The 25,053-nt window shown below is 51.7% G+C and overlaps 1 protein-coding gene across 3 annotated transcripts in view; it reads right to left on the reverse strand.

The window, feature by feature from the left end:
• Positions 1 to 14,704: 14,704 nt before the first annotated feature.
• Positions 14,705 to 25,053, reverse strand: part of WDFY4 (WDFY family member 4) — a 268,674-nt gene continuing 258,325 nt past the window's right edge. For all 3 annotated transcript variants that reach the window (XM_013063131.2, XM_004765845.3, XM_004765846.3), the window contains exons 58-62: positions 23,962 to 24,141; positions 22,019 to 22,201; positions 20,018 to 20,102; positions 16,186 to 16,297; positions 14,705 to 15,148 (exon numbers count right to left, since the gene is read on the reverse strand). In XM_013063131.2, the coding sequence (XP_012918585.1) occupies positions 15,082 to 15,148; positions 16,186 to 16,297; positions 20,018 to 20,102; positions 22,019 to 22,201; positions 23,962 to 24,141 (627 nt within the window). In that variant the 3' untranslated portion in view covers positions 14,705 to 15,081. The remainder of the gene's footprint in view (positions 15,149 to 16,185; positions 16,298 to 20,017; positions 20,103 to 22,018; positions 22,202 to 23,961; positions 24,142 to 25,053) is intronic.

A 25,053-nucleotide genomic window follows, 5' to 3' on the forward strand; every position in this document is an offset into this window, starting at 1 on the left:
GCCTGCTCAAGAGGGCAGAGCTGGAGTCACGTTATCTCCTGTGGGCGCTCCTCATGTTGCCGGCACCTGTCCCTCCATTCGGGCCACATGGCTCCCGCCTTCAGTCAGCTCTGAGTGCAGACTGGGAGGAATGAGGTTCAGAGCATCTACGTAGCTTGCCCAAGGCTGCACCGTGCATTGCAGAGCTGGCTTAACCGTCACGGTTGTACAGTGTCAATCCTGTGCTCTTTCTATTGTCATCTGACACGGAAAAAGGAAATAATCCCCAAGTACCCTGGCAACCAGAAGGAGGAAAGGGTCAGGACTGGCTTTTTGCAAAAAGTGTCCACGGGAGCAGAGCTCTGTAGAGGGGTGAGAATCTGCCCGGAGGCAGAGGACAGGGGGTTCCCTGTGAATATCCTGCTGCATGCAGAGCTCCTGGTGGGAAGGTGCATGGCAGGAGAGCAGGGGGTGTGGGGCTCCTTGTCTGCCTCACCTGGGCCACCACAGTGCACAGGAGCCCAGGGTGCCTGGGAAGGGGGATGGGCCACAGGCCTTTCAAATGGGATTGTAAACAGTGCACAGGCTGAGGGACACTGGGCATTGTGCTTCCCCTCACAGCCAGCAGTGGGGATCACCTTATCATCACGCAGAAACTGAGGCCAGGGGCCTGGGTGGCTCAGTTGTTAGGTGTCTGCCTCAGGGTCCTGGGATCAAGCCCCGCACTGGGGCTGAGCTTGAAGCCTGTTTTTCCCTCTCCCACTCCCCTTGCTTGTGCTCCATCTCTCACTGTGTCTCTTTGTCAAATAAATTAAATCTAAGAAAGAAAGAGAGAAAGAAAGGAACTGAGGCCATTCTGCTTAGGAAAAAAGCTGCAGTAAAAAGATAATTTGGTACACCTGACAGATGGCAGAAAGACCAAAAAGATGACACTGCAGAGAAAAGTCTTTACTGAAAGTCCCTAAAATTCTAGAATTCTGCCCACTCCCATCGCCAATGAAGGGAGCTTGGTGGCCTTGTTCCTTTTAGCTTTAGTGTGTTCTCTTATTTTGATAGATTTGGAATTTATGCCCATAACTGGCCACAGGCTTGTTCCAGATAGGTGAGTAAAAAGGAGACCTTTGCTAATTGGCAAGCTCCTTCCTTTTACAGCCCATGTAATCATGAGTGTAAGGAAGGGGATCATGAAGCATCCATCCCGGGCTTGGGACTTCCTGAGTTAAGAGACTGGGAGGTAGTGGGGACACGCCGTTTCCTCGCCCCTCCCCCAGCTTTTCCGGGCCAGGTGCTTCTCCCACCTCTGTCTGGCTTTGGCCAAATCTGGACCGCAGCCCTGCCGGTCGGGGGTTGGCAGCGCCCCCTGGTGGCCAGAGCTGAAAACTTGCGGACCTCCCTTCCTCCCCACTGTCCTTGGCCAGAGACCAGATCAGAGCCTATAAATGGAGTTCTGGTCTGGGGTTTTCGTTTGCTGGTGTCCTGGCTTTTCTCACTCAATAACACGAGCACAGGATTCAGTCAGAAGTCCAAATTTGGACCAGAGCTTCTGACTGAATCCTGTGCTCCATGTTATTGAGTCTCTAAAAGTTATGTTTTAGAGACATATGAGTTAAGACTCATAGAGTCTTAACTTTAGAGACATATGAGTTAAGACTCATGTTATTGAGTCTCTAAAAGTCTGCCTTTTAACTGCTGTGTGTCTTTGAGAAGCTATTCGAGCTCTCTGGCCTTCAGTGCCCTCATGTGAAAAATGACCAGGGCTGATAACACTTAAAGAGTTACCTTCCCATATGGAAGGAGTCGGCCTCTGGAGGGGAGGGGAGGCTGGGTTTATCATCACTACCTCCTTGCTGTGAGCCTCAGAAGACGGCAGGGAGGGACAGGCGTGTAGAGGGCTCCCGGAGGGGCTACACCCCAGGGAGGAGCTGCCCTAAGGCCCAGGACGGGAGTATTGGTGCAGGGAACCTGGTTCTCCCATCAGCTTGTTGTCACTTAGACTGAGGATGAAAACATCTACTGGTAGTTATTTGACCCACATGAACACAGCGCTAGGCCTGGGCACAGAGTCACCTCCTTTTCCTGCTTCCAGAACCTTCCACAAGATGCCAGCAACTGGCCTCCAGCTCCTGGCTCTGCTTCCTTAACATGTCCTCCTCTTCAGAATGCTCATGGTTGGGGGACAGGACAAGGAAATGATGGCTTTCTTCTCCCCAGGGCGCGAGTCCCACTAAGGGCAGCCCCTATCTGCTTTGTCACTACACTGTCCCTGAGGCCTGTCACAGAGCCCAGCACCCACTGGCTTCATGATATCTAGAAAGGGGACACAGGATGGAAAAGGACAGTGAAGATATTTTGAAAACTAAAAAATACAACCCAAACCCAGGGAAATTTTTCCTATAGATTTTATTCCTCCCGAAGGCATCCAAACCTTGTGCCCCAAACCACATTATCCAGAGCTTCCACAACTCAGCAAAAAGACAGTTATATTTGTCCTATTGGCAGCCCCTTCCACCACTTTCCATCAAAGACCAACCTGCAATCACATGCTTGTCAGGGGTTGGGGAGGGTGGCGATGAGGCAGTCGTGGCTGGCTGCGCTGGGGCTGTGGTCAGTCCCGGCAGGGTGGGGGGCTTGGCGGAAACCTGGGGGTGTAGACAGCCTCAGAGGCCCATGGAGGCCCCTCTTCTGTGGGTAAGAAGGAGGTGGTGCTTCTTCCCTGGAAAACACTGGATCATGAGGGCGAGGAGGCTGGCTCGGGGCTGGCCCCACAATTCAGAAACATCTGGAGTCAGGAGACCAGAGCTGAAGACTTGGGTCTGGGGGAAGAGACCTCACCTGCCTAGGGAGATACCTGTTTTCAGTATCTTGACGGGGTCGGGCTAATGTGTAGAGGTTTAGGCAATATTTTATTTTTCCAGAAGAAATCCCAACTGTGGGACCACGTAGTGAGAGGAGGTTAGGTTGTAAATTGCTTACACTTTCCAAAGGGTCTTCGGGTGTGTTGTTTTTCTCTCCCATATTCGACACTCCGTTTTCTAGTACTCTCTCTCGCCCTCTCTCTAGTACTCTAGTACTCTCTCTAGTACTCTGTCTGGGGAAGGGCCAGGGTTGGTTGAGTTTCCCACCACTCTAGCTCTTTCCTGCTCGTTGGCTGAAGCAGGCGTGTCAGCTGCTGCCTCCCTGCACCCTGGCCCGGCCCATCGTCTTGGGTTCCTCGACCTTGTGGGGTAGCCTTTCATGCCCGGCAGGGACGCCACGGCCCCGTGCACCCCGCTGCTCGTGCTGCTCAGCCAGGCTCCCTTCTCCTCTGTGGAACCCGGTGTGACCTTACAGCTCTCCAGCGGTCATCAAGTAGCCAAGAGAACTAGAACTTGTAACCACCAATGAGCGCAAGTAAAACCGATGTAAAACAGACTGCTCTGTCTCCTGTCACTTGAGCCTTCCCCCATGCTGTCACACCCGCCACACGTCACTGGCCGTGTCAGTGGCCCCACTAGGATGCTTGTTTCTTTACTTTTTACTTTTATATATATAATATATACCTAACATTAAATGGATCGTCTTAGCGGTTTGTCGTGAATGAGGGCACTCACAAGGCAGTCAGTCCTCTCTGCCACACGTCTCCAGAGCTTTCTTCGTCTTCCCAAACTGAAATTCTGTTCCCCATAAACAATAATTCCCAATACGCCCCTATCCTGAGTCCCCGGCCCCACCATTCTGCTTTCTGTCTCTATTCGACCCTTCGAGGGGTGTCACGTCAGTGGCATCATTCAGTATTTGTCTTTTTGTGACCGGCTTGCTCTACTGACCATAACGTCTTCAAGGTTCAGCCATAGAGTGCCAGGCTTTGGAATTTCCCATCTTTCGAAGGCGGAATACTACTGCGTCACACCTGTCTCCCATGTCTTGCTTATTTGTTCATCCATCGATGGGCACGTGAGTTGTTCCTACTCTCTGGCTTCCGTGAATAGTGCTGCCATGAGCATGGGGGTACAGATACCAGTTAGAGTCCCTGCTTTCAGAGAGCGAGTGCTGTTTCTGAAGCTTTTCCCCATTGTGCAGCACAGGGCCTCACGCAGGTGGAGTGCTGACTTGTTGCCGTTTATCTTTTTCCCAGAGCAGTGGACCTCACACTGTTGAGTTGAAGATGCCTTTGGAAGTCAAGATTCCCTTTGAGGGACATTTGGAGATTGTGATATATTATATCAGTGATAACCAAGAATATAATTTGGTACTTAATTAGGTGTCTCATTTCTAGTTAAGAGCATTCTACTTATTGAACTTAACCATCGGGGGTGGGGGTGGTGAGGGGCTCGAATGCGAATGGGAGAAGAGCTGTGATGTTTAGTTTTTATGGAGGAACGTTCCAGGAGCCGTGCTTGCAGAGTTTGTTTGAGATGTGCACCTGATCTGGATGCTCTCAGGAACACCATGCGACTGATGAGGCCTGGCAAGGGCGCCCGTACCCGTACCAGTATGTGTCCCCTGGTACCCAGCTCTCCTGCAAGCCAGCGCCCTGGGTCAGCAGAGTCTCCCTCCCAGGAACCGCTGGTCCAAGTTTGCGGGGCCGAGTAGTCCAGCTGAGACCACTCTTATTTCTGTTCTTTGCAAGGAGCCCTTAAGGCACAAGGGACATAGGCTGGGGGAGGGGCAGGTCATGGTGTAGAGAGGCCAGGGCTGTCTGAGCTACAGGGAGTGGGGTTGGGCCCTGAGCAATACTCTTCCCATTCCTGAGTCTTCCAACATTTCCAGCCACTTTCTTGCTGTTTCCAGCTTCTCAACTGCCCTGAGGATCAGTTTTCTCATCTTTGAAATGGGCACATTTCCTCTAGGGATGATGACAAACCTTGAAGAAGCCAGAACAGTAAAGGGCTGGCAGACTTCCAGAGCATGCCAAGTGCTCGGTGCACGGTGGCCAGCGCTTGCCACCCTGCCGGTCCCCAGCGGCACCTGCCACTGCTCCGTCACTGCCGGTGGCCTCAACTCCCTTCTGCAGCCTTGCCAAAGCGCCAGCGTCCTTGCAGTCCCCGTGAGGGTGGGACCAACTGCACAGGAAGTGCCCGTGAAAGCCCCAAGCATGGAGGGTGGGGTCCACGGCCACTGACGGAGACTCTCCTCCGCTCCCTCCTGCTCCGTGTGTCCTAGCGGCTGCCTGGGCTCTGGCGGGGGCTGCGGCTGGGGGTCCCCCAGCAGGCCGCTGCTCAAGCGACACTAATTGCGCCAGGGAGAACAGCTCACTAGAGTGGAAAATAGTCCTCATATATCTAGCTGAAGACGATAATGACCTTTTAAATAACAGAAGCAATTTTATTTCAATACCTCAATTACTCTGAACTCTGAAATGTCAAAGTGCTCGGCACTTTCAAAATAGCTTAATATAGACATTTATAGCACTTAGACACAGCTAGTTTCTTATCTAACCTAATTATGTGTTGTACAGGAAATGGCGAGGCTTGCCATCTGTGTTATTTTTCACAGCGATCCCCACGCACGGCCCTGGGCTCCGCCTGGAGTCCGGCGGCTGGATTCCCGCCCAGCCCAGACACGCTGTTCCGGGAGCAGACGTGAGCGGAGGATCGGGGGCCCGGCCTCAGCCAAGTGGGGAGAGGCAGTTGACGTGGGCCTCCCAGTTTAGGTAATGCCCACAGCGTTGTGGCCAGACTCCAGAGATGGCTCCCGGGATGTGAGATGCTGCGGCCACAGGAACAGGAAGGAGTGGCCCATGAGAGCTGGTGGCGGTGGGTGAGCCCTCTGCATCTTCGGGTGGAGCTGGGAGGCACGGTCCCAGGATGTGGGACGGTCAGGGTCTGGAACCCTGGAACCTTTTGCCCTCCCTTCGTGTCTGCTGCGCAGTGACCTCTGGCCATTCTGGGTGCTCCCTGGGACCCTCCCCTCATTTTTACTCTGCCCCTGTCCCTGCTTCTCTTCATCACTCCGCCCCAATTCAAAGTCACCCCCTCCCCCACCCCTGTTGTTTCTGGAAGCAGCATGCTCCTACTTCGGACACTGGCACTGGCTCATCTCTGTGCTGGAATGTTCTCCTGCAACACCTACCTGGCTCACTATCTTGCTTGCTTCAGGTCTTACTTTCCTGGGGCAGATGCCACCTTCCTGGGGCAGCGATCCCTGGGAGCCCTGTCACACTCCCACCCCCACCCCCCGGTTGCCCCTTTCCCACCTGTGGCAACTTACTTACCAGGTATTTTCCTTAAGTTTCTACTGCTCGTCTCCTGGAGTAGAATGCAAGCTCCTTGGAGGCTGGGACTCACTTATCAGGCCCTGCTCCATCTCCAGGGCCTTGACCAGCACCCGACACACTGTGAGAGTTCAGCGTTCAACGAATGAATAGATGGGAGGCAGGGGAATAGGCTAGAATGTCCTTGGAGGAAAAGGGCAGCCCACGGCTCTAGGCTGGTTGACAAAAAGACACCAAAGGGCCAGCTTCACTACCGAGCAGCTGTGTCGGGCACCTGGCTAAGGGAATGCGTGCACAACACCTTAGATGTTTTCACAAGGGTTGGGTATGATTGTGGACATTTCATAGATTTGGAAAACGAGATTCAGAAGTTACATCAGGCTCCTCGAGTTCCTCAGCGGAGCATGGGCAGAGCTGGGACATCAGCCACAGTCTGTCTTACTTCAAAGTCACCTCTTCGCCAGGGTCCGGTGTTCCCACCTCTTGGCTGCCGCAGTGAGACTGCCAATCTCAGGAAGGTCCAGGTGCATTTAGCTGGTCACCAGGTGTCCTGCCTGTTGCCCAGGTCCTGTCCCAAGAAGCGACCTGCTTCCGTTACATTGCCCACTCTCTCTTGGTCTCTCACTCCCCTTTGTATCTCTGTCTTCAACCTCCAGTCCTCACTGCTTTAGTGCCAAGCCCAGTGTCTGCTCATCCCCGGGCCATGGGGTCCATGGCCCAGATAGCCGGGGGGTACCCCTGCCAGAGCTCCTCTCCAGCCTCCCAGCCACGGTGCTGCTCTCCGCAGTGACCGCTTATGAGGGCCTGGCCAGATGCTGGGAAAACAGACTTGCAGAATTTTGAGGGTTCCTTCCAGTTCATCGTTCAACACACCTTCCCAGAGTGCCTGCATGGGACCAGCGCCCCAGGCAGTACAGACAGACGTAAACACACAGGACAATATTTCTGATCTTCACGACCTCACCGATGCTCAGGGGGTTGGGCAGGAAAGCGGGAATTTCGCTCCTGAGTGATGGGCTAGGGTGGAGGCAACAGGGGGAAGTGGCGGGCCAGGGAAGAGTCTGGCTGGGGGCTGGTTGGTGCTTCAGTTCAGGAGCTCCTTTCCCCACACACCTCTTCTCCAGCAGCCGAGGTGGGATGAAGAACGGTCTTTGGAGTCATTATGAGAAGGCTTCCCCAGCCACCCAGAGGGTGCTGCCTCACCGATCTGAGGTGCCCCTCTGGGTCCCGTTCACGGCCTTGTGTCCCTGTCCCCCACAGCAGACCCTCGACTTGGTGCTAGTGCTCAGAGAGGAAGCAGCCATTGTCTCCTGTATTGGTGACAGGATAGTCCAGGGAGGCAGACGGCACAGAAGAGCCCATCCCTCCCTGCGCCACCTGCTGGCTGCCCAGGTGGTCTGTGGAGCACGAAGGAGAGAGAGCCACAATGCTTCTGAAAGGACAGGGGAGAGACACGGACAGGGTGAAGTGCATCTTAGAGCCAAGGAAAGGACACTGGAAGAGACCCAGCAGGGCTCAGTGTTGTCCTGCAAAGGACGTCCCGCAGCTCTTTGTTGTGAGGCTGTTAGGTGGGGACACAGACCCCCCTGAATCCAGGCCCCTCAGCTGGGACTGGGCCCCCAGCCTCTCCCAGGCTCCGTTTCCTTAACTGTAAGACACAAGATAACATGAGACAACATGTATCTGGGTTTGCCCTTCAGCAACCAATTCTCTGAAGGGTGTCCCTCCCTGCTCTAGCCTGAGTGTTCCCCGATGGCCCGCTTCACAAGCTCATCTTTTCAGTGTGTTCTTGTCTGTGTCCATGACTGGACTGTGTTCATGTCAGCTACCCAAGGGCAGGGACCTCAATCTGTCTTGTTCACCATTGTGTCAGGTCTGGAAAAGTAATTATGGATAAACGTGGAACGGGTTAGAAAGTGCCCAGAGGAGGGCATCACTCCAGGGAATGGCCGAGAATTCTTGCCAGCCACTTATTGACTCCGAGGGGTCTGAGTTCGGGGGATCCTGGGCGTGTGTTCCTTTGCCCCCTGAATGCCAGGCAGTGGGGGTGCCTGCACGTTTTTCAGGCTTTGAGTCTCCCCCAAGGTGCTGGCCCAGTGGTTGTAAATTAAAATGGATTTGGGGCCGGCCTGATGATGTGGACCTGACCTGGCTGTGGGAAGCAGCAGGGTGGGCTCCACACCAGCAGTGCCATTCAAACCTCCCCAGGGCATTCAGACTCCAAACAATGGTTCGCTCTCACCAGCCCAGACAGAAGACTCCTGCAGGCTCTATCACGCTCCTCAAACCACCTGTTTGTGACCCTGCCGTGGTCCCAAGGTCCCAGAGATCCCCAATATGTGAGGTTGGGTGACCCCTCTTCGAGGCTGCTGGGGGTAATCACTAGTCACTACTCTGAGCCGTAAAGGGCCAGGAGCACCCGTGGCTGATTCTTGGTCACTGGGGGCTTCTGAAGAGCCCAAGCCTGTCACACTGGTCAAGAGGAGCCTGCTCACTCCGCACCATGAGACCCCAAAGTCCCTAGGCCTCTCCAGCATGGGGAAGGAATGTCTCTCCTTCGTGGGCTTTCTCTGCCACGCAATGGAGGATCATCCAAATGGGATGACCCCTCCGTTGTTCCAGGAAGTCAACTGGAGGTATCATGAGCCCTCAGGGGTGACTCCAGGGCTTCCCCTGGTCCAGCCTCCTGTGGCTGTTACCTTCGGCTCCTCGATGGGTCTCCACCTTCCTCATCTTCTCTCACTGGTGATCCACGGCCATCTGGATCCCTTGTGTCCCTTGGCTCACTGAACCCCAGTCATGCTGTGTTTCACGCAGAAGTGGGGAGAAGTTGCTCTCCCAAATGGACCTGGCTTTGCTGCCTCCAACCTTCTAGCAGAGGCCGTATGCCCAAAGCCTCTCCTTGTTCCTCGTGGAAATGGCCCTGGGTACTTACCCAAGAACCGGGTCAGCAAGCTGCAGCCCTCTTTTGATATCGTCTGCAAGTAAACAGTGGTTTTTCCATTTTTAAATATTTGGAAAAAATCAAAAGAATAATAATACATTGTGGTGTGAAAATGACATGAAATTCAAATTTCAGTATCCATAAACATCCATAAACATTGTATTAGAAACAGGCACACATATCCCTTTACGTTATCTGTGCGTTGTCTATAACTGCTTTCATACTGGAAAGAGTTTATCTTTCTAAAAACTTCCAAACTGTTTTTCAAAGTGATTGTACCATTTTACATTCCCTCCCGCCATAAAGGAATTTCACTTCTCCATGTCCTTTACAATATTTGGTGTGATCAGTCTTTTCAGTTTTAGCCATTTTTATAACATTGTGGTCTATTACTTGATTTTAATTTGCATTTGCCGAATGATAATGATACTCAGATCTTTTTGTGGGCGTACTTGCCAGCCAGATACCTTCTTTGGTGAAGTGTCTCTTCCAATCTTTTGTATTTTTTTTTTTAACAGGGTTATTTTCTTTTCATTGAATTTTGAGAGCTTTAAGGTATCATCTGGTTACAAGTCCTGGGTCAGATATGTGATTTGCAAATATTTTTTCCATCTGTCTTTTATTTTGTTTATAGTATTTTTCAAAGAACAGAATATCTTGAACAAGATCCAATCTACCTACTTTTCCTTAGTGGATTTCACTTTTGGTGTTGTATCTAGGAGACCCCGGACTGGGTGGTTGTAGGGGGACATGAGGAAGAGTTGTTTTCCCTTTTATTTTTATGTAATTAGAAAAAATAGGAACTGTGTCTCAAACCTGTGATTTCACAGACATTAATGCTTAGAGGTTAAAATTCACAGAACACATGAAGTTAAAGACAACATTAAGATCATTGTGGTTGATACAGACGGCCTAGAGAAATTGTGAAGGTGGTCGGGAATGAGAAAAATTCTGGAAGCGTTTGAATAAGGGGATGATGACCTGGAAAGGAGAGAGAAGAAAAGGAAAGTATTATTCTCTAATCGGGCCCTGTGTGAGAAACCATATTAATTAGCATGACAATAATAAGCCTTTCCTGAGCCCCTGCTCTGTGGTAGAAGCTTACACACAGGATCTCTTTGAATTTTCCAGAAGCCTGTGAGGTGGGGAATTTTCCCTCTGACTTACAGAACCCCAGGAAAGAAGGACAACCAGGGCTGAGGGGCACAGAGCCAAGAGCCATGCCCAGTCCAAAAGGGCAACATCGCAGCCTCTGCTCCCCAGACTCTGGGGGTCTGGGCTGCCCAGTGCAGGAACCTCCCGTGACTTGTGCTCCAAGTAGGAGGATCAACTCCCAGGTCTCAGAGTGCTACTTTTTGAGGCAGTGAGTTCCTTGTTGTAAGAGGTATCCAAGGTGGTCTCTTCCCATACAAAGTATTCAACCCATTTTTCTTTTTTATTCTTCCAGAAGCATTTATATCCACTCTTCATTCTCCATGTTTTGTTGTGAGGTGAGGTAGGGTCCCAGAAACCCAGGCACTGGAGAGTAAGGCAGGGGCTGAGGCTCCAGGGCCTGGCAGCAGGCTAGACCTCCATCTGCCTGTGCCACCGCCTCCCCCCCACACCCACCAAAGAACGTGAGGCCGTGTGGTACTGCAGGGGTGGTGATCTCATCCAGAGCCGTGACCAGGTTCTGCCACTGACCTGCCTGACCTGCTCCATGACCTTAGTTACCTCCCTTCCCTTTTCTGGGCCCTGGTTTCCCTCACCTGTAAAACAGCAGAATTAGAGGGGCTGTGTGACCCCCGATGGTACAGGCTCTTAGGGCTTAAGATTCAGGCATCCGTGTCCAGGCTCTTAGGGCTCTCTGTCAGGCTCCAGCCTGGCTTGGAACAGACACTCAGTGGTCCCTTGGGCAATGCTAGTGAATGAATGAATGAATGAATGAATGTGCAGTCGCTTGAGTGGGTAGTTAATGTAAATGAAGGAAGGAAGGAAGTATAAATGGATGGAAGGAAGAAAGGAGCAGCTGCTTGGAAGGATAGTTAAGCCATCACTCTGCCGTCAGTGAGATCGCATCACCACCTGCTGCCTGAGTGAGGAGTAGGGCCGCTGGGCCCGGGGCACCTGGAGTCACGGCAGGGTGCGGGGTGTAACGTGATCATTTCTGGCAGGTGGCAGTAGTGGGTCCTGGGCGAGAGGTGTCTGTATCAGCCGCTTTGTGGACAGACAGAGAGCTTTGCCCTGGACCTCACAGTGTTCTCTGAGCTTTCAAGGATTTGGGGGAAGGAGATAATTTGGAGAATCCTGTTTACTAAGAGGACTATGAAGGTGCTACCGGCAACAGCCGTAAGAATGAAATGGAAACAACTCAGTCGTGTGAGCATGCACACACACATACACGCCCTGGATCTGCACATGTGACATGTACCCAGAACTTACTAAAGCAAAACTGATTTTGGCTTAGAGAGATTTGATTTTATGCTAAATAAATTTCATCAGGATTTTCATATGAAGAGTCTGTTCCTCCCCACATGTGCCCTGCTCGGCTGCATGCTGATGTGGCCAAATCCAATCTCTGAGTTCTCGGCAGCCCCGAGACTGGGTGCTCAGGGCTTGGTTCCCAGCTGCTGGCAGAGCCTGGGGGAGGTAGCTTCTGTCCCACGTGGACTCCAGCGCACACAGGGACAAAACTGGAAGGTCAGGGTATACCCACCAAGAGTGAGGGACAGAGGAAACATGATTGGTGGCACAAAGAACCCCTGGCAGTCCCTCCACTGGGTTCTAGCAATTCACAGAAGCAATCCACCACAACGCACTGAGCACTGTGGGCGTGTAGGGTCATTGGGCCGGCCACCATCCTTCCTTGCCTCTTGGAGTTCCAGGGAGCAGGGCACTGGGACTTAATCAATACAAATACAAGCGGTTGAATTTGAACTTCTGATAAGCAATGAAGAGTTTTTAGGGTAAGTATGTCACAGGTGAGCCTAAGCCTGTCCAGATAGAGAGGTGGGCACGGCTCAAGCATTGCTGGGACCCACGGTGGGTAAAGCTGTCTCCCAAAGTGTTGACTGAAATGCACATGCTGATCTTCACTTTTGCAGACTGGACTGAAAGCCTTGCCGTCCTGTCTGCCGTGAGAGGGAGGTCCATTGCTCTGAATTCCCTTCCCTGGGCTCTCAGCGGAGATGGAAAACCAAAGGTCAGGGAGAGCATTACTGTGATGAATGGGTGGGAAAGGAGCATTTATCTGGAATAGCGAGCAGAGCTGAGACTTTCCCAGGATGGGAGTGTGGGAGCTCTCTGTCTTCGCAGTGGTAGGGTTGGGAAGATGGGTGTTGGTCTCGCAGTTTTTTCCTTTTTTTTTTTTTAAAGATTTATTTTTTTATTTTTAGAGAGAGAGAGAGAGAAAGCCTCGCATGTGTGAGCAGGAGCAGAGGCAGAGGGAGAGGGAGAGAGAATCTCTAGCAGACTCCCTGCTGAGCACGGAGCCGAGGGGGCCTCAACCTCAGGACCCCGAGACCATGACCTGAGCCAAAACCAGGAGTCAGATGCTCAACCGACTGTGCCCGCCAGGTGCCCCTGGCCTCACAGCTATTAAGTAGTTGTCATGGGGATGAGCTCAACTGGGCGAGCACTGGGCATGCCCACTGTCTCTGGCTGAGCCAGTGAAAGCCAGTGGAACACGGGGGTCCCTGACCTCAGAGGTCAGGGAAGCCCATCAGCACTTGTCTTGAGATGGCAGCGTAGGCAGCAGAGGGCAAAGGCCTCCACCCCTGCTGGGTCCTGTCTCTGTCTGCTCCAGAATGTCTCCAAGTGGGCACTCTAGGCCCCACATCAGCACGGCCTGGGAAACTGTTAAACATGTGGACGTGGGCTTCTGCTCTGGGAGGGACCCAGAAACTAAGAGGTGGGCTTGCATTCCAGGATGTTCCTGAAGCAAGGGTCTCCTGTGTGAACATCCCTGCTCCAGCCTGAGAGACCTCTGGGCGCACAGCATGCTTCCCGTCATGCTCACTCTGTGCCTCTCCCCAGCCCAGGCAGGGAACCTCTCTGGGAACAGGCAGAATGTTCTCTGTCCCCAGGACCCTGGCACGGGGCTTGGCTCAGCAGGAGAAGACACAGGTGAGTGACTGAATCAGTGATCTACTACATCATGTCAGGACAGGCCACCTGTTGTCCTCTTCAGCCCTCCGTAAAATAGACAGATACGACTTGAACCCCATGACAAGTTGTTAGGTAGCCCCATTTTATAGACAGAGAAACTGAGGCTGCTGTTGGCAGGAAGTGGGGATACAGGGGAAAGGACTTAGGCTGCCTGAGGTGACAGCCCCTCCTGCTCCTAGCTTCCGCATGGTCTTCTCGCTCTGCCGGCTGGCTCTTTCTAGCTCTGGCCTGGCCTGCCCTGTGCCTTTGCCGGCGCGGTCTTCTCTTCTGGCAACGTCTCATTCTCCACCTGCTCATGGCTGACTCACAGCTGCCTTCCCAAGCTTTGTTCCAGAGCCGCCTCCTTCTGGGCTGAACTGCATCCTGGCCAAGTTCATCGGCTGAAGTCCTGATCCCAAGGACCTCAGAATGTGACAGTTTTTGGAAATAACATCTTTAAGGAGGTAATTAAGGTAACATGAGGTCATGAGGATGGACCTTAAAATCCAACATGACTGGTATATTTATAAGAAGAGGAGGTTAGGACACAGACACAGGAGGAGATCCATGTGAAGATGCAGACAACCATCTACAAGGTGGGGAGAGACGTCCCAGAAGAAACCAACTGGGCCGACACCCTGATCTTAAACTTCCCGGCTCCAGAACTGTGCAAAGCCTTTCTGTTTAAGCCACCCAGCCTGCGACACTGTATCCTGGCAGCCTGAGCCGACTGCAAGAGCCACAGTATCACCGGGGGCCTACCTAGGGCACAGGGTGTCCGTCTCTTCAGCGTTCCTCCTCAAGTCACATTTGTCTGCTCAGACATCTTAGTCCCAAGACTCCAACAATAAGACCTGACGCCATCCCCCCTCCTTTCCCAGTGATCTGGGGAAGCAAAAGGCATCGGTTCAGGATGTGTTTGTCAAGTCAATGAGCCCAAGACAGCCTTTGGGCCAGCAGACCTTTCAGCCCTGGGAAAATGTGATGAATGGTGTTTTGAAACATGACAGCAGCCCCAGCCTTGATATTTCTGACCCTGCTTCTTGCCTTCCTGGGGAGTGGTGCTCTCTGCTCTTCAATTTATGGTCCTCCGGTGCAGCCCCAGACTGATGAGGGGATTGCAAATGGGCTGTCTGCGAAGAGTGCCGCCGGAGGCAGTGTGATCCTTGGCCCTGGGGTCAGACACGGGCCCTTCTCACCCAGGGAGGGGCCCAATGGACCTCAGAAGCACCCCTTCCTCCATGTCACAGAAGTAGGCCTCCTGAACATGGCCCCGCGCTCCCCCTGAGCTCCTGTCCGGCAGGCAAGCCTGCAAGAGCGCCAGGTTCCATGGAGGGAGACAGGAGGGCCTGAGAAAACTTTGGGCGGGTTGTGCGTCCCTGGGGCCTCCCTACATTTCTAGGTCTGGGAGGAAACATCTGAGTGGAAAAGGGGGGTGATTTTATATTCACGAGCCCTCTTGCTTCTGGAAAATAGTTGTTTTAATAAAATAAAGACAATCCAGTATTCCCATTAGTTTCCAGGAAGTGACCCTATTAGCTCTTTGAAAAGGTGAGTCTCATGAGTTTGTGGGCAGCTTGTGAGCGAGTCACGGTTTCCAGATCACTGCTCCCAGGCTCCCAGGTGCGACTCCTTTTTGTAGAGCGCGTCCTTGGACAATCCAAGGCCAAAGTCCCACAGGCCGTGGAGAAGTTCAGGGTGTGCAGCTCTGAGGGCCAGCAGCCCCTTCCTTGGGGGAGACTTCCCTGCGCCCCAGGGACTGAGTCAGCCTGCATTCACGGGGTGCTGCTGCCTCGCAGGACACATGCCGCTGGGCCAGACCTCCGCCGTCTCTTTCTTCCTACCCTTCTGCAGACCAGCAGAATATTCTCCCCTTCTCATCGCCGACCAGGAGTTTGGTCTGGTTTCTTGGGAAGAGAATGAATAGATAGGAGTGTTAGAGCCAAGCCTGTGAGTCCCACTTATCCCAGCCAACCCTCAGGAGACTGCGACACAGGGGGTTCAGTCCAGGACCCCATGGGACATGCACCTGGCCTCCACCTGAGGCAGGGGTGGGGGTGCTGGGAGAACAGGAGAATGTTTTGACTGTGGGGGAGGGGGACTTTTGAACTACGCTAGTTGTAGCCTCCCTCGTGACTTTGTGGGGGACACTCCATGATGTCCAGGCTCCAAGAGGCAGGGTGAAGCCCAGACTTTTCTCTCCAGCATCTCCAGGTGTGCCTGTTATCCAATGAAGACACAGCTGGTTCCCCCAAACAAACAAATGGCAAGTTTTCCAGCAAAGAGTTAGGGCTCTGCACTCTCCGTCCCTTTGCCCATGGTCTCCCCTGGCCCACCTCACTTCAGTCTGGCTTCTAGAACTGAGTGCTTCCCACCACCATGGACCCCAAGCCACCACTCCAGGGCAGTGAGGGAAGAAGGGAAGCAGTTCACAAAGGCCCATGGCCTCCTGAGGCTACACTCCCTGCTGTGTGGGACGGATTAATGACGGTAAGCACCCCTTACTGCCTTGGCAAGAATAAAATAATGTCTATCAAGGGTAGTGTCTGACACTTGGCCATTCTACATTGGCTTGGAGCTTTCAAAGGGCATTTTCTTTTTTCAATGATGTAGGATCATCACCACACCAAATGTTATAATCGGTAGTGGGCCTCAGGAAAAAAGTCCTTCTACGGCATGAAACTACAAAACCATATACTTTTACCTTTACGGTTTCTTTATGAGTTCACGGATATTTGAGAGAGAGCAAGCAAGAACATGCGTGTGTTAAAAAAATGTCCTAGGGCCCTACCCGGGCACCTCGTTTGCCTCTTGTGCCTTAGGGGCCCTCCCCGATTCCTATGGTACGGAGGCCACCTCCCAGGGCCTGGGAACCGGAGCCTAGAGCCAAGGGGCTTTTCTGGCGCCCTCTGCTGGAGGCCTGAAGAAGCCAGGCCTTGGTTACCTGGACACCGCCAGAGCTGTCACCGCAGGGCTGGTCTTGCTGGGCTTCCCGGTCAAGGCAAGGCTGACATCCAGCTCTCGACACAGGGCAAGATTCTTCTCCCACCTGTGACCTGTGGGGATCACGGCAAGAGGGTCACCCGAAACCCTGAGTGGCCTCACACACAGGCACGTGTGTGTCCACATGCAGGGCCACAAACACATAAACACGTATTTATATTTGTGGTCAGCAACTTGTTAAATTGAGGGGGAAAATATATTTAATCTTGGCCTGTGCTGTTGCAAAAAGGGCCGTCCCAATTTAATTTGCAGCCTGTGATAGTTACATGTGCTGACGGGCCGCGGTATCCATTGTGTACCAAATTGGATTTGTGTATTATTGCTTTCTAAATTGCATGCCTAGTTCAGCAAAATTGTTCATCAGTGTTTACTGGCTTTATGCTTAATAAGATGCCCCACAATACCTTGCTGCCAGGATGTAATGCAGCCCGTAATTGCCTAGTAAAAATAAATTACATAAAGTCGGCATTATCAACTTATCTAAATCCTCTCACGCCACAACCAATAATTAAATGCTGAGAACGTTTTTTCAAAAAATATAACTCGATGATTGTTACTTCACTCATTTTCATGACTGCATTTGGGGACAGACAGTAATTCCTTCAGCATGGAGGGGTGAGGTGGAGAGACATCAGCTGTGTCCATCCCCGCGAGGCCCCTCGGAGGCCGGGCGGGAAGATGCTGCTGCTGCTGCCCCAGCTGGGCCGAGGGGACCTCTTCCCAGGCCCTGGGAAATGCATGTGCCTTTTGTGTTTGTGCAGAAGTCCAGACAACAAGCCCTCCTCTAGCACTTTTTATGTGCCAGACTAAGTCAAAATCTACGGGGTGATTCCTAAAATGAATTGTGCTCCCCGGGGTTGGTCCTCGCTTCAAATGACAAATAAATGAATCCCAGGCAGAAATTAGATTACATCTGGGCACAAATGCAGCATCCTTAATGTCTTCAAAGATCCCCTCTCTTGCCCCTTACAGCATCTAAGGGATGCAGCGATATCCACACCAACAGGACACGTGTGCCAATATCTGTGCACACCCAGAACTGTCACTTTCCAGCAAAACCGTTTCAAGCGATGTTTTGAGAACAGCAAGACTTCTACTGGCTTACGTTTGTAAGCCTGCATGTGGACGTTCTAGCTCCATACCGTGGCTCGCCTGGTTTTCAACAATGTGCCAGTGCCCTCATGTCATTTCACCTGAATCCTCCCTTGAACTGTGATCACAGCCCTGGCACATAATTCTATTTGACAGCAGTGACCTCAGTCAGGGCAGGACAAATGGCAGGGAAAGATGTGGGCCTGGGCCTGGATGGCTGGGTCGGGGGGTGGGGGTGGGTCTTGGCAGCCTGAAACTGTCTTGTGAGCTCCCTAATGTCATCAGCTGGTATACGAGTCAGGAAGGCTCTTACAAGCATGTGAAAATTGCAAGGATGATCTGCATTTTGTTGAGTAGATTCTTGTCTATGTCCTATTATTTTTCTGCTCTCATTTTTCTCATTCTCTAATATTTTTCTACTCCCTACTAGGGTGTAGGAACATCTCCAGCTGATGGGGCGGGGGAAACTGAGGGACAGAGAAGCTACTGGGGACAGAGCCAGATCCAGAGCCTTGTCTCCTGCTTTTTATCTCACTTCCCATTGCTCTGGACCCCATTCCCAATGAGCACAATCTCAGCACAACTGCTGATCCTGAGTAGACATCCATGTGAGTAGACATCCATAAATATGCTGGCACTTCAAGAACCAGCAGAAAGTCTCTGAGGTGCCCTTTGTTCATCTGTCCTTCCATTCACCCAGCATTCTGTTCAGGCATCCACTTATCTACCTTTTCCTCACTGGGCCTGGGTGGCTGGGTCGGGGGAGTGGATCTTTCCTCACTGGGCCTCCATAGCTCCAGTAGCGCCTGAGCCTGAACTAGCATGCCCTCGGGCAGGTGTACCATGCACTTGTGCATGGGCAGAGAATAAGGATCCTGTGCTAGCTCTCTTCCACGTGCGTGGCAGTGGGGAGGACATTTGGCCCCTGCTCTCCAAGGAAGTGCTGTTAGTTTCTTAAAATGCACCAGCCCCACACATCTTCCTTTTTAAGCTGAGATGGGCTGATTCCTTATAGTCCCAAAGGACCCTTGAGATACTAGGAACAATGAAGTGAATGTGGTGGTAGATCCTCGTGAGGTCGCTGGTCTGGGCAGCCCAGATTATTGACAAGTGTTCCCGGATGGCCTTACTTTGAAGGAAAGGATTCCCAGGGCAGAGCGTGGGACCTCGTAAGGGCTGATGAGATGTCTGTGTGTGCTTGTGTGAAGAAAAAAACCATAAATGGCTGACTAATGGTTCAAGAAGGTGTGGAGTACATTCCAGAAATGAACTAACTGAAAATGCCTACTCTTTTCAGAAGACAGCCCTCAGAACTCTGGAAAATTCTCTCCCATGAAAGACCATGGGTCCTGGGATGCAGAGCTAAACAGAGGGACTCAGGATGACAGGAGAATCCCTTCATGGTAACATGTTTCCTTTCGTCATGGACACCGAGAAAGATGTCTCAGTTCTGTGCCAAAATCTTCGATGAATACAGAGCTGAGAAAGGTTTGCTGCATTGGAGGAGCTGATGGTGGGGGCCATGGGGATAGCTGGGGTAGAAGAGAAGGAGGTGATGGCTTCGATGGTGACCTTTGTGCCTGTGGTCAGGGGATGGTTTTGTCGGTAATGTGTGGCAAGATTTGCAGTCGAGGTTAGTCTGGCGGTGTGAAGTTAGTCTGAGGTTGGTTGAGTCTGAAGAGTAGTAGTCATATAACTTTGGGCAAGTTACTAAGCCTCTCTGTGCTTCAATTTCCTTATCCTACACGGAGGTGTCATAGCAAAATCGACCTTACATGACTGCTGTGACAAATAAGAGAATGTATGGCAAGTGTGCACCATGGTAAGCCTGGCCAGTCCTCTCCCTCTGAGTTCTGTAATGGCAGCCAGACTGGTGGTGGTACCAAGTGGCCATGATAGCAAGAGAGAGAGAGAAGATTCCCCTACCTCCGTCCCATCTGCCACAACCCAAAGAGGGCTCCAGAAAAGTTGTGCTCTTACTTTGGTGCACACCCCATTTACTTGGGGACCTGTTGGATAAGGAAATCTAACAATACCCATCGTTTTCTGGAGTTTAAGGTGGATCTACATTTTTAATAAGGCTTCTGGGTGATATTTATGCAGAGGGCACCAAGACCCAATTTGAAGGGCTTGCTATAGAGTTGGGTGGGTTAAGCCAGGATCCACAGGGCACGCTAGGGCACTATGGAACCACTTCCTCTCCCTAGGCATATGGCAAGACCTATCCCTGTCCCCTTCTTGCTCCTGTCTGTAGCCTGGCTGTCTAGGCAAGTAGGTGTTTGGACCCAGACCCTGGGCTGGTGAGTTTGGGATTGAAGGGTCATTCAGGCAGATGGAGAACATCTAACTGAGCTCTGCAAGGTGTGTCCCCTACTCTCCCCGCTCTGAAGCTCACGGGCTCCTGACAGTCACCATTTCCACTGCTCTCACGTCTGAGGAGCAGCGCAGAGCTCACTGGTCCCTGCATCATGGGACCAGGATGCAACAGGACTTCTCCACGATGCTTCACATCCCACCAGCAGCTTGCAATTAATGGCCGTGTCCCCCCAACCTGGCAACATCCAGAGAGACTCGATGGCTTCCCTGGGCTCGCAGGCCTGACTGTGCTACAGGATGGGAGAGAGAGGACAGGGAAGACTGAGCAAGGCAAGCATGTCCCACGCCCTCAGCCAGGCAGGTACCTCTAGGGCTTGGAGGTGGAGTTGAGGGCTCCTCTGGGGCTGCCAGCCCGGGAACAGATGTCTTCATGTCCTCGGTCCTCCAAATCTGCCCAGAAAAGAGACAAAAAGAACATCTTTCTGGCTGGAGAAATGATGCTGTCTGCAGGTGTGTGCCTCTCATCCAAGGGACTCTGAGGGAGTCTCTGAGGGAAGGGGCAGGAGCATGGCCCTTTCACCTCCAGGACTAATGTATTCTCTGGGAGAAATTACTTAGGCTTCAGCCAAGCACAGCTGCCACTTGGTGGGTTCACTCCGCACTCTTGTGACAGGACCTCTGCCCTCGACCTCAGCTGTAGGGATGAGACTCCGAAGCGAGCTGGTTGCCATTTTACTCAGCTAATGCCCTCTTATCCCATGGCCGCCATCCCTGGAGGCCTCCCTCACCACTCAGCAGCTAGGCCTCCCCATCCTCTGTGTCTGGCTCTTGGTCCCAAGCCCTCCTGTGAGTGTCCTCAGGTTGACCACGTAGGGCTTCTCACTAGCAAAGTCTGGAAGTTCTGTAGCCAAAGGACAAGGACAAGCCTCCTTTAATGCTTCTGTGAGTTCCACACTAGGCCTAACACCGCCCCGGGCCATCCCAGGAGCTCCATGACCATCCTGGATGAATGAGGGCCAAGTGTATGAAAGACTCCCACTCACAACTTGGGGTCCTGTGGAAGAAATGCACCTGCTGCTCAGACAGCCCGGGCTCCTCTGACTGACCCACAGCATGGATCACGCCCCACCAAGTCCAGACCTCGCTGGCTTCTTCATGTTCTGGCTAGCCCAAGACACCCTGCTCTCTGCAGAGACCATGTACCCCTGAGAGCCCACAGACAGGGCTTCTTGAGGGGCCTTCCTCAGTCTTGTCTCTTGCTGGCACACAGGAAGATATCATAACCATTTGTAGAATTCAATGGGCCTTTTCCTGAACACCTTGTAGCATTCAGTTGACATTTCCTTTCATAAACTGTGGAATTCAATTGACAGTTTCTTGAGGAAGCCTCTGAATTATTCCTTATATTTACTTATTCCTTCATCTTTCCTGTCAGTCTCAGAAAAATTACCTTGTTCTTCCTGTGCTAATCCTCACACCTCAGTGTTTGTTTCCTTCTCTTCCTGGTTTCTTGGAGCTCTCCCTCGCCATGGCCTGCCTCAGAGGATCCATGACACTCTTTGATTATCCTGGTCATAGCATGGGCTGCATACAGGTATTTTCTGTTTGTCTTCTCTTCTAGGATATGAGCGTCTTGAAGGTAAGGGCCTATTACCATTGATTTGTGTGTCCCCTATGGCTTGTATGAAGATTTCGGCACAGAGCCAGAATTAGCGGATGGATACACGGATAGATGAACAGACATGTGGGTGGATAGATGGATTCATGGGTAAACGGATGTATATATAGAAGGAAAGATGATTGGATAGAGACATAAGAACAAAGGAAGGAAGGGAGGGATGGAGGTGGGGGAGGGAGGAAGGAAGGAAGGAAAGAAAGAAGAAATGGCAGAGAGATAAATAGTTGGGTATGTAGGTAGTTGTATTATTGGACAGATGGATAGGTAGATGGAGGAATGGATGGGTAGATGGAAAGTATAGACATAAACAGCTGGATGGACTAGCGGGTGAAGAACAGAATTAGTGGGTGGATGGATAGCCAAGTGTGTGAATGGATGGCCCAAATATTTCTTTTCAGCACTAGGCTATGTTCTTGTGCATTTGACCATTCAGCTCTCACATCTTGTGACATTACGTGTTTCATTACATAAGTATATGTGTATATAAAATTCTATATATATGAATTTATTTATTTACTTTTTGCTAGGAGTGGGCCTTGCCCTTGTCCTCACTTGCTATGGAGACCTGGTCTGGTATGGCTTGTGGTTTCAAATGCAGCCTATACATTTAGACTCTTGGAGGAAGTGAGCGAAACAGAGAAAAACACTTTCTTGTACCATGCTTTCATTCTGCCCAAGACACACCTACCCGAACCATGCCGTCTTGACTCCCAGTGATGATGACATGGTTTGTGTCCCATGCTGGCCCCTCCAGCACGCAGCAGCAGGTTATGGCTCCTTCAGAGCCCCAGGCAGTGGTGATGCTGGCCAGGGGGTGTCCATTGACATTCCATAGAGACAAGTGGGCTCCCGCACAGGAGACAATGGTGCCCTGCAACCGTGAGAGTTGACTTTACTCCATGCTGGGGTCACTGCCTGCCCAGCTGCCCCTTGCTCTGCCAGAGTTTATACACCAAAGCACTGTTAGATCTTAGATCTTAGATCTGCTATGTTTTCACACACCAAAGCACTGTTAGATCTTAGATCTTAGATCTTGGCTCTTAGATCTGCTGTGTTTTCACACACTGCAGATTCCTGGTGATTTTTCTATTGCAATCACATGTTTGGATACTGCTTTCATTGACACAAGCTGGCTGGCTCACCCTCTGGGCTCCTCCCAGAGCCCTCTCACTGACCATATACTGGCTAGCATAGAAGACCTAGCTTGGAGTCTGCCCCTGGCTCTGGACATGGGACCTGGCTGGCCAGCCCTGTATCTATGAAGAAAATCAGCATATCACTGGTGGAGGGTGAGGAAAGTGGTTTGGATGATTGTATATGGATCATAAAATTGGACAGTGTCCCTCTGAAGGGAATTTCTGAGGAAAAATGTCCCCATTTAATCTCCTGTAATGTTTATGCTGAGAGTTTTCTTCTTAAGTCCTTGTCTATGTTACAGCCAATGATGTGGTGGTCACTGTTACCAAAACGTCATAAACCAGCTGGAGCCATGCCTTTGAGCCTTTCCCTAACCACCAAAGGGATGTAGGGAACTCAGTGCCCCTCCATAGCTCCCTGGACTGGGGTCCATCATGTCCTTTCCTGAATTCTTTGATATAGAGTCTTCTTGAGGCCAATGACCATATCTGATATATCTCTGTCCAGTACCCAGCACCGGGCCCAGCAGGACAAGTTGAAGTCAACAAGTTGTTGTCCTGATGTTAAGTCTTCTCTAAGGACAGAAGACATTATTTATGGGTTTTATGCTCTCTCAGATCAGGGTTTGGTTCCCTTCCTTAAACATCCCCCAATTCATCCATTCACTCATTATCCACCCATCTATCCATTCACACACCCACGCTCTATCTGCCCATCTACATATCTGCCCACTAATTCACCCAACATGCATCCACTCACATACCTATTCATCCATCCATCCATCCATCCATCCTCTATCTGCCCATGCAACATTCATCCTGGATCAGGCCTACATGGAGATCATTTTTGACTAAAATTGGTACCAGGAGCCTTCTCGATCATCTCCCCCTCCTTCTATTATCCCCTTGCTCATTCTGTCCGTGCACTGATCTGGGTGTTTCTGTGAGTAGATGCAGAGGCTTTGAATTCTTAGGGAACCCCATGCCCTAAAATGGGGATACCAGCCTGTGAGAAACTCCACACTGAGGTTTAGGCAAATATTTCTCTCTCTCACACACATACATGTTCCTGACAGGCTCATCTATGGCAGCCAGCTTGGAGGGACAAAGCAGAAGCACTTCTTGCTACGGAGACTAGAAGCACCTGCTGAATTAACACTGGTTTGCCGTCACTGAGCTGAATTAGTCAAGCCGAACAGATCTCTTACCAAAGCCAACTTCATGCCTGTGCAAGAACAGACACTTCCCACCACCCGCACGACCCACAACCCCCATCCCCCTGAGGGAAATAAAATAAAAATGGAAAAAAAAAATCTAGCCTGAGATGCTGCACATGTTGAGGGCTCCACTTTGCCTGAGTAAAGAATACTCCACACATCCGGGAGCCTCTCCACATTCTTGGGGGGTCAGCCTCTCTTTGTCCCCAGGTTTTCCCTTGGGGCACTACACCACACTGCGAGGCAGGCTCCCGGACATCGAGGAGACAGGGCCGTACCGAGACATCACTGATGGCGAGAGCAGAGATGCCCTCTCGGTGGGTGGGCAGGCGAGCCACGTGGGTAAGGTGGTCCAGGTCCCACAGGATGCAGGTGCAGTCTTGGGAGCCACTGACCAGGAGGCTGAAGGTGACCGACGCTGCCAGGCATGTGACAGCCTGGGTGTGTCCATACAAGGCCTGGGGACAAGAGGCAGACCCACAGGTATGAGAGGGACCTTCAATCCAGCTACTTATGGAGATATCCAGCCCTCCCTTTCACTGTTGGGTCCCAGAGGGTGAAACAGAGATTCAGGGTGATTCTGTGATTCCAAGGTCTATGGTTTGTGTACTCCTGCCTGTGTGAGTGCGCATGTGCGTGTGTCCATGCTGGCCTCTCAACTCAGTCCCATTCATCTCTGGGTGCTGAGGCCCAGCCAGGATCTGCAGTCCTTTTGTCATAAGTGAAACACAGGCCAGTAGCACCCTCTTGCTGTGTGCTCACCTGCACTTGTCTTGCATCTGTCATGTCATATGAAAGGACATATGTCAGTCATATGAAAGGACACTGATTTGCAAAATGTGGCCTTCCAACCAGGTGCATGTACCCAGATGTTAGAAATACAAATTTTGGGGCTCTATCTAAGACCTACTGAATCAGAAACTCTGGGGTTGGGGCCCCAAAACTTGGGTTCTCATAAGTCTTCCAGGAAATGTTCTTCCATGCTCAAGTTTGAGCATCACACCAAGGGAGCCTCAGAAACAAAGTGCATCTGCCTGCTAAAATGGGAAGAAGGCAGGGAGGTCAGGTCACAGTGAAAAAACATGTCACTTTTCATGTGTGATGGGTCTGGGTTCATAGCACGTCTGGCCACTTGGCAACTTGGTCCTGGCCCTCAGGTTGGCCTGTGCTGCTTCTGGCCTGGCTTATAGACGCTCGCGTATCCAGATAAAGGCAGAGCCCTTGCTCCCGGGGATGCATGGCAGAGGAGCTGGGGTGACCCGACGCGCCCAGGCCCACTGCTGCTGGCAACAGTGTGGTTTCCATCACAACCGTCCCAGAAGCTGCCAGGTAAGCCTGATCTGAGAGCTCCTGCGTGCTCCTGTGCTGCC

Source organism: Mustela putorius, unplaced genomic scaffold (assembly GCF_011764305.1).
Source record: "Mustela putorius furo isolate JIRA1106 unplaced genomic scaffold, ASM1176430v1.1 tig00003909_pilon_pilon_pilon, whole genome shotgun sequence".
NCBI classification, from domain to species: domain Eukaryota; kingdom Metazoa; phylum Chordata; class Mammalia; order Carnivora; family Mustelidae; genus Mustela; species Mustela putorius.